The following is a 14,209-nucleotide window of genomic DNA, read 5'->3' on the forward strand; positions in this document are numbered from 1 at the left end:
TGTGAAATCCATGCCCCCCTGCCCCACCCCTACAGGAAGAGTGCCACAACTTCATCAAGGTGCTTCTCCCACGTGACGACGGCACCATCTTCGTGTGTGGCACCAACGCCTTCAACCCCATGTGCCGCATCTACCGGGTAAGTCTGTGGCTCTCTGTGTGAGTCTGTGGCCCTCTTTGTGTGAGTCTGTGGCTCTCTCTGTGTGAGTCTGTGGCTCTCTGTGTGAGTCTGTGGCTCTCTCTGTGTGAGTCTGTGGCTCTCTCTGTGTGAGTCTGTGGCTCTCTATGTGTGAGTCTGTGGCCCTCTCTGTGTGAGTCTGTGGCTCTCTATGTGAGTCTGTGGCTCTATCTGTGTGAGTCGGTGGCTCTCTGTGTGAGTCTGTGGCTCTCTCTGTGTGTCTGTGGCTCTCTCTGTGTGAGTCTGTGGCTCTCTCTGTGTGAGTCTGTGGCTCTCTGTGTGAGTCTGTGGCTCTCTGTGTGAGTCTGTGGCTCTCTCTGTGTGAGTCTGTGACTCTCTCTATTTGAGTCTGTGGCTCTCTCTGTGTGAGTATGTGGCTCTCTCTGTGTGAGTCTGTGGCTCTCTCTGTGTGAGTATGTGGCTCTCTCTGTGTGAGTCTGTGGCTCTCTCTGTGTGAGTCTGTGGCTCTCTCTGTGTGAGTCTGTGGCTCTCTCTATTTGAGTCTGTGGCTCTCTCTGTGTGAGTCTGTGGCTCTCTCTGTGTGAGTCTGTGGCTCTCTCTGTGTGAGTCTGTGGCTGTCTCTGTGTGTGTCTGTGGCTCTCTCTATTTGAGTCTGTGGCTCTCTCTGTGTGAGTCTGTGGCTCTCTCTGTGTGAGTCTGTGGCTCTCTCTGTGTGAGTCTGTGGCTGTCTCTGTGTGAGTCTGTGGCTCTCTCTATTTGAGTCTGTGGCTCTCTCTGTGTGAGTCTGTGGCTCTCTCTGTGTGAGTCTGTGGCTCTCTCTGTGTGAGTCTGTGGTCCTCTCTGTGTGAGTCTGTGGCCCTCTCTGTGTGAGTCTGTGGCTGTCTCTGTGTGAGTCTGTGGCTCTCTCTATTTAAGTCTGTGGCTCTCTATGTAAGTCTGTGGCTGATGTAAGTCCATGTAAGTATGCGGCTCATGTAAGTAGATCTAATTATGTGGCACATGTAGGTCTATGTAAGTCCTTGGCTAATGTAAGCGCACGCAAGTCTGCGGGCACGTACGCGCGTGCTTACGTAGGTACGCAGGTACGCGTGTGTGTGTGTGTGCGCGCCTGTGGCTCAATGTAAATCACGCCCAGGCTGTCGGGTCGCGCGTTGGCTCAGCGCCTCGTTCTGTGGAGGGGTCATCGGAGCCGCCCCGAGCTCGCAGCTCTTCGAGATGCGTCCTCCCCCCCCCCCTCCGGTCGTTAACCTGTCGACTCGCGGAAGTGCCAAATTTGACACCGCACAGGCGGTGATTGACAGGCGCAGAGTGCATTGACGCTCACCGACGAGGCTCGCATACACTCACACACACACTCAAACACACTCACACACACACTCACACACACTCGCAGACACTCACATACACTCACATACACTCACACACACTCACATACACTCACACACACACTCACACACACTCACAGACACTCACACACACTCACATACACTCACATACACTCACACACACTCACAGACACTCACACACACTCACACACACTCACAGACACTCACACACACTCACAGACACTCACACACACTCACATACACTCACATACACTCACACACACTCACAGACACTCACAGACACTCACAGACACTCACACATACTCACACACACTCACATACACTCACACACACACTCAAACACACTCACACACACTCACAGACACTCACACACACTCACATACACTCGCACACACTCACAGACACTCACACACTCACACACACTCACAGACACTCACACACACTCACATACACTCACAGACACTCACACACACTCACAGACCCTCACACACACTCACAGACACTCACACATACTCACACACACTCACACACACTCACAGACACTCACACACACTCACAGACACTCACACACACTCACATCCACTCACATACACTCACACACACTCACATACACTCACACATACTCACACACACTCACACACACTCACAGACACTCACACACACTCACATACACTCACACATACTCACACACACTCACACACACTCACAGACACTCACACATACTCACACACACTCACACATACTCACACACACTCACAGACGCTCACACATGCTCACATATGCTCACACACGCTCATATACGCTCACACACGCTCACACACACTCACAGACACTCACACACACTCACACACGCTCACACGCTCACATACGCTCACATACACTCACACGCTCACATACACTCACACACGCTCACAGACACTCACACACGCTCACACACACAACAACAACAACCGCCAGTCGCCACTAAGTGGCGGTGACGTCACCACGACGCTTGTGCCAGGCGATGTGCACCTTGAGGCCACGTGAAGTGTCGATCGCCCGCTGGCAGGAGGTCACGGGGCAGACCCAGGTGCCACGGGTCGACTGACTGAGATGACTGGCTGATGCACCACCTGTGCCCCCTACTGTGACAACCTGCTGTGCTTTAGTCATCCGGAGCTCCGCTCGTTGTTGTGAGCGTCGCTCCTCCGCCCTCCGTTGTTGTTGGAGGGCGACTGCCTCCAACTGCCCAGTAGCAGCGTCCTTCACGAGCCTCCTCCACAGAGGCCGATCTTGACACCGCTGGTACCAGTCATCGGCAAATCCACGCAGCTCCACGTCCTCCTGTACCACATCACTCCATCTCTTCTCTAGCCCGTGCCGCGCCCGTTTAGCCCCCTCGATCCGGCCGAACAAAAGCTGTTTCGGCATGCGGTGGCTGGGCATGCGGGCTACATGACCCAGCCAACGCAGCCTTGCCTGCCGGAGGAGCTCACCGATGGGACCTTGCCCAGATCTTTCAAGGATTTGTGAGCTCCTCACACAATCCAGCCTGGTTAAACCCTGGATGGATCGTAGGCAGGCTAGCCTAAATGTTTCTAACCGGCGAAGATGTTCCAGTAGGGGGGTCCACGTTTCGCAAGCCTAGAGAAGGGAGGGAATGACCGTGGCCGAGAAGACCTGAAGCTTAGTGCGGAGCGACAGACCAGGTAGCTTCCACACAGCGTTACGCAACCGATGAAAAGATATTGCTGCTCGACTGATTCGGAGTGAGACCTCTGCTATTAAACTGGAGCCGGTCATAAGCACACTGCCCAGGTATGGGAAACTCTCCACTCTCTCTACAACTGCTCCATCACCGATTGGGAGTTGTGGGGGTGGAGTGTCCGATGGTACAAATACCCAGGCAGGTGCTTAGTTTTGGTGGGGATGATGGTAAGGCCCCATCTCTTAGTGGCACGCTCCAGTCTCAGCAGCAGCGTCTCCAACTCCTCCTCTGAATGAGCAGCTATTACCAAATCATCGGCATATATAACGTGGTTGAGAAATACACACACTCACACGCTCACATACACTCACATGCTCACATACGCTCACACGCTCACACACGTTCACACACACTCACACACGCTCACACACACACTCACACGGTCACAGACACTCACACACGCTCACACACACTCACACGCTCACACACACTCACACGTTCACACACGCTCACACACACTTACACACGCTCACACACACACTCACACACACTCACACGCTCACACACACTCACACTCTCACACACACTCAAACGCTCACACACACTCACACGCTCACACTCACTCATACTCTCACACACACTCAAACGCTCACACACGCTCACACACACTCACACTCTCACACACACTCAAACGCTCACACACACTCACACGCTCACACACACTCACACTCTCACACACACTCACACTCTCACACACACTCAAACGCTCACACACACTCACACGCTCACACACACTCACACTCTCACACGCTCATACACGCTCACAAACGCTCACACACACTCAGACGCTCACACACACTCACTCACGCTCACACACACTCACACACACTCACATACACTTATATACACTCACACACGCTCACACACGCTCACACACTCACACTCTCACACACTCAAACGCTCACGCACACGCTCACACACACTCAAACGCTCACATACACTCACATGCACTCACACACACACTCAGACGCTCACACACGCTCACATACACTCACACACACTCACACACACTCACATACACTCACACACACTCACACACGCTCACACACGCTCACACACACTCACACACACTCACATACACTCACACACACTCACACACGCTCACATACACTCACACACTCACATACACTCACACACACTCACACACGCTCACATACACTCACACACTCGCGCGCACGGACGCGCTCGCTCGCTCGCTCACACATGCACGCGCACAGAATCTGAATATTTCGTTCTACTGGAGGAATCTGATGAGCTATGAAGCTCTTTTATTTCGCAGATGTCCGGTTTAGGGGCACGGGGTCAGAACGTTCCAACAACAACAACCAATACAAAGAAACGCAGCGGGAGTATAGGAAAGGTGAAAAAAAAACACTTAAAAGAAAATGCTTTTAAAAAAACTGAGCTACGTTTGTTTCATTCCAGACAAAGCCCACGGATCTGTTCGCTTCTTTGTTCCTATGCGACTTGGCCACAAATGATAGCTCAACAAAGTGGCGAATCACGTGCGGATTTAGCGCAGCGACGTAAATATAAATAATCTAAAACATTGGCCAGCTGCGGCCCGACAGCCTGGGACGTGATTTTTAAACAAACGACGGTTCTGGTCAAACGTCGTCAATTCTGAGCGACGTATATGGAGAACTCGCTGTACAAAGACAAAGGTCCCCACCGTATAGCCTTTAGCAGACTGTTGGGGCAAGTGCTGTTCCCAAGTTGCGCCGGTGAAGGCCGACACGGTGCACTAGAGGGTGGGTGGCCAGCACCACGCCCGGCCGCCTTTGTCTCCCCGAGTGGCGATGTTTACTACACACTGCACCAGGTACTCATTTGAGGCTGAGTCGACCTGGGGGGGGGGGGGGCAGGACTGTTTTAGATAATCGTCACTGGTGTTGGCCGTGAACGGGAATCGTACTCGGGTCGCCGGGGTAAGTAGCGCAGCGCGCTAACCGCTACACTACCGCTCCCCACAACACGCACAGACACACACACAGACACACACACAGACACACACACACGCACACACACACGCACAGACACAGACACACACACACAGACACACACACAGACACACACACACAGACACACACACACAGACACACGCACAGACACACACACACACAGACACACACAGACACACACACAGACACACACACACAGACACACACACACAGACACACACACAGGCGCTGCCGCCACCTCCCCGTCTTGCGGGAAGTATTTTTACCGAGCGTCGCTCGCGTTTCACTCTCACCTCTCTCTCCGCTCGCGTGCGGCGAAGTGCCACGCGAGCCCCCCTTGCCCCACGGACAGCTCCCCCCCCCTTGCCCCACGGACAGCTCCCCCCTTGCCCCACGGACAGCTCCCCCCTTGCCCCGCGGACTGCTCCCCCCTTGCCCCACGGACAGCTCCCCCCAGACATCGCAGCAGCTAGCGCCACCTCGTCCTCGCCCTCCTGCGAGGCGCCCCGGACGGACGCGAGTCCTCGGGCCTGGCGTCATTATCGTCGTGAGAAACGTTCGTCACGTTGCCCTGCGGTCGGATCTCACCCTGGGCATCGGACTCGGCTTCTCGCCTGTGCTGCCTCAGTGCCTCTGACGTGGCCGTTGTGAACGCGCTGAGAAAATACAAATAAACACCCAGAGCCAGGGCGGTAACGCAGTGCGTGTCGCCACGGTAACGTTGTTGCTTTGTCGCCGTGGTAACGCGTTGCGTTGTCGCCATGGTAACGTGTTGCTTTGTCGCCATGGTAACGCGTTGCTTTGTCGCCACGGTAACGTGGTGCTTTGTCGCCGTGGTAACGCGTTGCGTTGTCGCCGTGGTAACGCGTTGCTTTGTCGCCATGGTAACGTGTTGTTTTGCCGCCATGGTAACCCGTTGCTTTGTCGCCGTGGTAACGTGTTGCTTTGTTGCCATGGTAACGCGTTGCTTTGTCGCCGTGGTAACGCGTTGCTTTGTCGCCATGGTAACGTGTTGCTTTGTCGCCGCGGTAACGTGTTGCTTTGTCGCTATGGTAACGCGTTGCTTTGTCGCCATGGTAACGCGTTGCTTTGTCGACATGGTAACGTGTTGCTTTGTCGCCATGGTAACGCGTTGCTTTGTCGCCATGGTAACGTGGTGCTTTGTCGCCATGGTAACGCGTTGCGGCGTCTCCCCCAGTTGCACGGCGAGCGGCAGGACGCGGCGGACGGAGCGGGCGTGGCGCGCATGGAGGGCGACGAGATCAACGGCATGGCCAAGTGTCCCTACGACTCCAAGCACAGCAACGTGGCGCTCTTCTCTGGTGAACCTCCTCCTCCTCCTCACAGTCCCTCTCGCTCCGCGTCGCCTCGTCACTACGAGCCACGCGTCGTCGTCGTCGTCGTCGTCGCAACGTCGTGCTCTTCGCTCGCACCCCCACCCCCACGCTATGGTCCACACGGGACGGGTCCACTCCCCCGTGGTCATTGTCACTCCCGTCGTCGTCATCGTCGTCGTCGTCGTCATCATCGTCGTCATCGTCGTCGTCGTCATCATAATCGTCGTCGTCATCGTCGTTGTCGTCATCATCGTCGTCATCATCCTCATCGTCATCATCGTCATCATCGTCGTCATCATCATCGTCATCATCTTTGTCGTCATCTTCATCAGAGCCACATGGCTCTCTGCTCCAGCGAGGCCTCATCCACTGCCCACTCCCAGCCACAGAGGACACCTTCCTCCTCCTCCTCCTCCTCCAGGCTTTCATGCCAACCGCGCCGCACTCACGCTCTCAGCCGTGTGGTCACAGCGTGCCGTGCGTGTCGCCGGGGTAACGCCGCGGTGCGTGTCGCCGGGGTAACGACGCGGTGCGTGTCGCCGGGGTAACGCCGCGGTGCGTGTCGCCGGGGTAACGACGCGGTGCGTGTCGCCGGGGTAACGCCGCGGTGCGTGTCGCCGGGGTAACGACGCGGTGCGTGTCGCCGGGGTAACGCCGCGGTGCGTGTCGCCGGGGTAACGACGCGGTGCGTGTCGCCGGGGTAACGCGTGTTGCTTTGTCGCCAGGGTAACGCGTTACCGCTCCACAACGCGTTACCGCACGCCCGCTCGCCACGCGTCAACGCTCGTCCACGATGACAGCTGTGCCCCCCCCCCCCACACTCCGCGTGCCCCCCCCTCTCCCCGCTCCCCCCAAACCAACCCGCCCCCCACAGGAGGCAAGCTCTACTCCGCGACGGTGACGGATTTCCTCGCGAGCGACGCTGTCATTTACCGGAGCTTGGGGAGCAGCCCCGCTCTGCGCACCATCAAATACGACTCCAAATGGCTCAAAGGTAACAACCATTGCGTCATCTCCCCACTCCACCGCCCCCCCCCCCGCTTCACCGCCCCCCCCCCCGCTCCACCGGGACGGTGGCAGCTTGTAACAGCGTCCATCACGCGACGGGGATTTGGAACGTCGGCCCCGCGGGCTCCTCCACCTCGCCCCGCGGAGGCGACGGGCCCAGCGCCCGCAGGTGAGCCTGCCAGAGAGCCGTCTGCACAAGGTGCTTTGGCCTACTCTTCTACGCTGGCCAAAGCGCATAAGGGGGGTGGGGGGGGTGGTAGTAACCCACGTTTCCCCCCTCCCCTATCGCAGTGCTATGTATGTACGGTGGCTAGGAGATGTTAACTACTTCGCCAGGTATGCAGGAGGTCGTGGGTTCGATGCCCATCCTGACGCCTTGTTGTGTGTCTATATACTATTATATTATTTTATACAGTACTACTATATAATACTATATTACTCTACAAGTGTAGTATATATCCAATTCAAGTGTATATAAAATGTATATAATTATACATACATGTTTAATAAAGTACAGTACTGCCCAGTAAATGATCCCCTAATCATCGGTAGCAACCCAGGTCAGATAGAGCACTACATTATTATGAACACTGTATTATTATGAACACTACGTTATTAACACTATTATTATGAACACTATATTATTATTAACACTATATTATTAACACTATTGTATTATTACCACTATATTATTAACACTATAGTATTATTAACACTATATTATTATTAACACTATAGTATTATTAACACTATATTATTATTAACAGTATTATTAACACTATAGTATTATTAACACTATAGTATTATTAACACTATAGTATTATTAACACTATAGTATTATTAACAGTATTATTAATAGTATTATTAACACTATAGTATTATTAACACTAGTATTATTAACAGTATTATTAACACTAGTATTATTAACAGTATTATTAACACTATATTATTATTATAACTATAGTATTATTAACACTATTATTATTAACAGTATTATTAACACTATAGTATTATTAACACTATAGTATTATTAACACTATTATTATTAACAGTATTATTAACACTATAGTATTATTAACACTATAGTATTATTAACATTATTATTAATAGTATTATTAACACTATTATTATTAACAGTATTATTAACACTATAGTATTAACACTATATTATTAACACTATTATTAACACTATATTATTATTAAAACTATAGTATTATTAACACTATTATTAACAGTATTATTAACACTATAGTATTAACACTATATTATTAACACTATATTATTATTAACACTATAGTATTATTAACACTATATTATTATTAACACTATATTATTATTAACACTATAGTATTATTAACACTATATTATTATTATTAACACTATAGTATTATTAACACTATTATTAACACTATAGTATTATTAACACTATATTATTATTAACACTATATTATTATTATTAACACTATAGTATTATTAACACTATTATTAACACTATAGTATTATTAACACTATTATTAACACTATATTATTATTAACACTATATTATTACTACTATAGTGTTAATAATAATAATCATGGGCGGCGAGAGTCCACAGCGCCCTCTAATCCCCGTCGGCGTGACGGCAGCCACTTGGTTTGACCCCTGGCTTCCTGGCCACGCCCCGTGCCCGTGACGTCAGTCCGAGTCACCCCTTGCCATAGTACGCAAAGAGCGAGCCCCCTGCGTTGCACGGGAACCTCCCACGACGGGAACCTCCCACGACGGGAACCTCCCACGACGGGAACCTCCCACGACGGGAACCTCCCACGACGGGAACCTCCCACGACGGGAACCTCCCACGACGGGAACCTCCCACGACGGGAACCTCCCACGACGGGAACCTCCCACGACGGGAACCTCCCACGACGGGAACCTCCCACGACGGGAACCTCCCACGACGGGAACCTCCCACGACGGGAACCTCACACGACGGGAACCTCACACGACGGGAACCTCACACGACGGGAACCTCACACGACGGGAACCTCACACGACGGGAACCTCACACGACGGGAACCTCACACGACGGGAACCTCACACGACGGGAACCTCACACGACGGGAACCTCACACGACGGGAACCTCACACGACGGGAACCTCACACGACGGGAACCTCACACGACGGGAACCTCACACGACGGGAACCTCACACGACGGGAACCTCACACGACGGGAACCTCACACGACGGGAACCTCACACGACGGGAACCTCACACGACGGGAACCTCACACGACGGGAACCTCACACGACGGGAACCTCACACGACGGGAACCTCACACGACGGGAACCTCACACGACGGGAACCTCACACGACGGGAACCTCACACGACGGGAACCTCACACGACGGGAACCTCACACGACGGGAACCTCACACGACGGGAACCTCACACGACGGGAACCTCACACGACGGGAACCTCACACGACGGGAACCTCACACGACGGGAACCTCACACGACGGGAACCTCACACGACGGGAACCTCACACGACGGGAACCTCACACGACGGGAACCTCACACGACGGGAACCTCACACGACGGGAACCTCACACGACGGGAACCTCACACGACGGGAACCTCACACGACGGGAACCTCACACGACGGGAACCTCACACGACGGGAACCTCACACGACGGGAACCTCACACGACGGGAACCTCACACGACGGGAACCTCACACGACGGGAACCTCACACGACGGGAACCTCACACGACGGGAACCTCACACGACGGGAACCTCACACGACGGGAACCTCACACGACGGGAACCTCACACGACGGGAACCTCACACGACGGGAACCTCACACGACGGGAACCTCACACGACGGGAACCTCACACGACGGGAACCTCACACGACGGGAACCTCACACGACGGGAACCTCACACGACGGGAACCTCACACGACGGGAACCTCACACGACGGGAACCTCACACGACGGGAACCTCACACGACGGGAACCTCACACGACGGGAACCTCACACGACGGGAACCTCACACGACGGGAACCTCACACGACGGGAACCTCACACGACGGGAACCTCACACGACGGGAACCTCACACGACGGGAACCTCACACGACGGGAACCTCACACGACGGGAACCTCACACGACGGGAACCTCACACGACGGGAACCTCACACGACGGGAACCTCACACGACGGGAACCTCACACGACGGGAACCTCACACGACGGGAACCTCACACGACGGGAACCTCACACGACGGGAACCTCACACGACGGGAACCTCACACGACGGGAACCTCACACGACGGGAACCTCACACGACGGGAACCTCACACGACGGGAACCTCACACGACGGGAACCTCACACGACGGGAACCTCACACGACGGGAACCTCACACGACGGGAACCTCACACGACGGGAACCTCACACGACGGGAACCTCACACGACGGGAACCTCACACGACGGGAACCTCACACGACGGGAACCTCACACGACGGGAACCTCACACAAACCCTTCCCCTCTGTCGTGTCCGCGCGTCGGCCGGGGCCGTGCCGGGCCAGCGGCGAGTTGAAGGCGGCGGGGGAGCGTGGAAGTGCAGTGCAACAGTGAATGTTGCTGAACTCGACACCAGCGGTGAACGCGGAACGTGGGGAGTGAGTGGCGGTTGGGGTGGGGGGGGAGGGTCAATGGTGGGGGGGGGGGAGGAGGTGGGCGAGCAGGAGGGGTGGGGGGAGTAACGGTGGGGTGGAGGGGGAAGTAACGAGGGGAAAGTAACGAGGTGAGTAACGAGGTGAGTAACGAGGCAGCCTCGCCGGCTCGTGCGCTCGAGGAACGGCGAACAGGCCACCAGCGCCGCCACCACTGCCCCCCCCCCCCCCATTGCTCCATTGTTGTCGTTGTTGCATTGTGTCCAGCCACCCCCTCTCGGGGGAGGGTTGAGACTCCCCCCCACTGCCCACCCACTGCCCCCCCCCCACCACTACCCCCCCTACCCCCACCACTGCCCCCCTCCCACCTCCCCCCCCCCGCCACAATTGTTCAATATTCTGCACCAACGCCTTCTTGATTTTGATTGTAATGAATTATACAGAGGGGGGGGCGAGCTTTCAGCTGGGGGTGGGGTGAGGGTGGCACAAACAAAGACAAAGATCCCCCGTGTAGCCTTAGTAGACCGTTGGGGGCAAGTGCTGTTTCGTCGCGAGAAGCACCGATGAAGACCGCCACGGGAGGAGGGCACAGCGGCCGATGGTACGGGGTTGGTGTGCGTCTGTCTGTGTGTGTCTGTGTGTGTGTGTCTGTTTGTGGGTGTGTGTGTCTGTCTGTGTGTGTCAGTGTGTGTGTCTGTCTGTGTGTGTCTGTCTGTGTGTCTGTGTGTGTCTGTTTGTGGGTGTGTGTGTCTGTGTGTGTCTGTCTGTCTGTCTGTGTGTGTCTGTTTGTGGGTGTGTGTGTCTGTCTGTGTGTGTCTGTGTGCGTCTGTGTGTGTGTGTCTGTCTGTGTGTGTCTGTCTGTCTGTGTGTGTGTCTGTTTGTGGGTGTGTGTGTCTGTCTGTGGGTGTGTGTCTGTGTGCGTCTGTGTGTGTGTCTGTCTGTGTGTGTGTCTGTCTGTGTGTGTGTGTCTGTTTGTGGGTGTGTGTGTCTGTCTGTGTGTGTGTCTATCTGTGTGTGTGTCTGTGTGTGTGTCTGTCTACGTGGCCGGGAGTCAGAGCCATTCCCTGTACACCTTGGGGTGCGATATGGATGTCCTCTGACTCCCACATTATTAACATCTATTTTGACCACGTAGTTCGTGAAGCCTTCAATAGCTGTACCGGGGGACTCTCCATTTGGTATAGATATAATGGGAGGCTGATCGATGCCCGGGTGCAGTCAAGGGATGGCTCCCTATTGCTCAACCACGTTATATATGCTGATGATTTGGTAATAGCTGATCATTCAGAGGAGGAGTTGGAGACGCTGCTGTTGAGACTGGGGCGTGCCACTAAGAGATGGGGCCTTACCATCAGCCCCACCAAAACTAAGCACCTGCCTGGGTATTTTGTACCATCGGACACTCCACCCCCCACAACTCCCAATCGGTGATGGGGCAGTTGTGGAGAGAGTGGAGAGTTTCCCATACCTGGGCAGTGTGCTTATGACCGGCTTCAGTTTAACAGCAGAGGTCTCACTCCGAATCAGTCCAGCGGCAATATCTTTTCATCGGTTGCGTAACGCTGTGTGGAAGCTACCTGGTCTGTCGCTCCGCACGAAGCTTCAGGTCTTCTCGGCCACGGTCATTCCCTCCCTTTTCTACGCTTGCGAAACGTGGACCCCCTTAATGGAGCATCTTCACCGGTTGGAAACATTTAGGCTGGCCTGCCTACGATCCATCCTGGGTTTAACCAGGCTGGATTGTGTGAGAAGCTCAAAAATCCTTGAAAGATCTGGGCAAGGTCCCATCAGTGAGCTCCTCCGGCAGGCAAGGCTGCGTTGGCTGGGTCATGTAGCCGGCATGCCCAGCCACCGCATGCCGAAACAGCTTTTGTTCGGCCGGATCGAGGGGGCTAAACGGGTGCGGCACGGGCTAGAGAAGAGATGGAGTGATGTGGTACAGGAGGACGTGGAGCTGAGTGGACTTGCCGATGACTGGTACCAGCGGTGTCAAGATCGGCCTCTGTGGAGGAGGCTCGTGAAGGACGCTACTGGGCAGTTGGAGGCAGTCGCCCTCCAACAACAACGGAGGGCGGAGGAGCGACGCTCACAACAACGAGTGGAGCGCCGGGTGGCTAAAGCACAGCAGGTTGGCACAGTAGGGGGCACAGGTGGTGCACCAGCCAGTCATCTCAGTCAGTCGACCCGTGGCACCTGGGTCTGCCCCGTGACCTCCTGCCCGCGGGCGTTCGACACTTCACGTGGCCTAAAGGTGCACATGGCCTGGCACAAGCGTCGTGGTGACGTCACCGCCACTTAGTGGCGAATGGCGGTTGTTGTTGTGTCTGTGTGTGTCTGTCTGTGTGTGTGTGTGTCTGTCTGTGTGTGTGTGTGTCTGTCTGTGTGTGTGTATGTCTGTCTCTGTGTGTGTATGTGCTGTGGGGAGCGGTAGTGTAGTGGTTAGTGTGCTGCGCTACGAACCCGGCGACCCAAGTTAGATTCACGCTCACGGCGAACCACCAGTGGCGATTATTTGAACCGGTCCTGGGCCTCCCCTAGGTCGACTCAGCCTTCATTTAAATGCTGTGCGTGATTAGCATCGGCGGGGGTGGATGTTCCTAGGTCGTGTACTTAATGCGTATGTATGTACTGTATGTTGAACTTCTTTCGCATCGTACGTAGCCAACAGCGCTAATCGGAGGTGCGGGGAAGGACAACAAACTAAACAGGCACAAAAAACAGCTCTAAATGTGAACGTGCAGAGCTCCCAGTGGCTTGCAAATATCGGAAGGAAGAGCGTTCCAGACGGCCGCGGCGTAGCGCACCTGAAAGCGCGCGGTGGCAAAGTGACCCCCGTCTTTGTACGACGCCCACTGGGGAGACAAAGGCGGCCGGGCGTGCTGCTCACCACCCAAACCCCCGAGTGCGCTGTCCCCTACAGCCTCCTTCGCAGGTGCTGCTCGCTGACAGCAACTTGCTTCCAAACAGGGCGCGTGTGTCCGGCGACTCGGTGGGGGTGGTGGTGGTGCATCTT

The 14,209-nt window shown here is 54.4% G+C and overlaps 1 protein-coding gene across 10 annotated transcripts in view; it reads left to right on the forward strand.

Moving 5' to 3' along the window:
• Positions 1-14,209, forward strand: part of LOC116954900 (semaphorin-6A-like) — a 179,372-nt gene that overhangs the window by 130,895 nt on the left and 34,268 nt on the right. For all 10 annotated transcript variants that reach the window (XM_076052753.1, XM_076052751.1, XM_076052752.1 and 7 more), the window contains 3 exons: positions 36-137; positions 6,390-6,513; positions 7,403-7,522. In XM_076052753.1, coding sequence (XP_075908868.1) covers positions 36-137; positions 6,390-6,513; positions 7,403-7,522 — 346 coding nt within the window. The remainder of the gene's footprint in view (positions 1-35; positions 138-6,389; positions 6,514-7,402; positions 7,523-14,209) is intronic.

The sequence above is a fragment of the Petromyzon marinus genome, chromosome 57 (genome assembly GCF_048934315.1).
Source record: "Petromyzon marinus isolate PM22_M1 ecotype Great Lakes invasive population chromosome 57, UKy_Petmar_22M1.pri1.0, whole genome shotgun sequence".
Classification (NCBI taxonomy): Eukaryota; Metazoa; Chordata; class Hyperoartia; order Petromyzontiformes; family Petromyzontidae; genus Petromyzon; species Petromyzon marinus.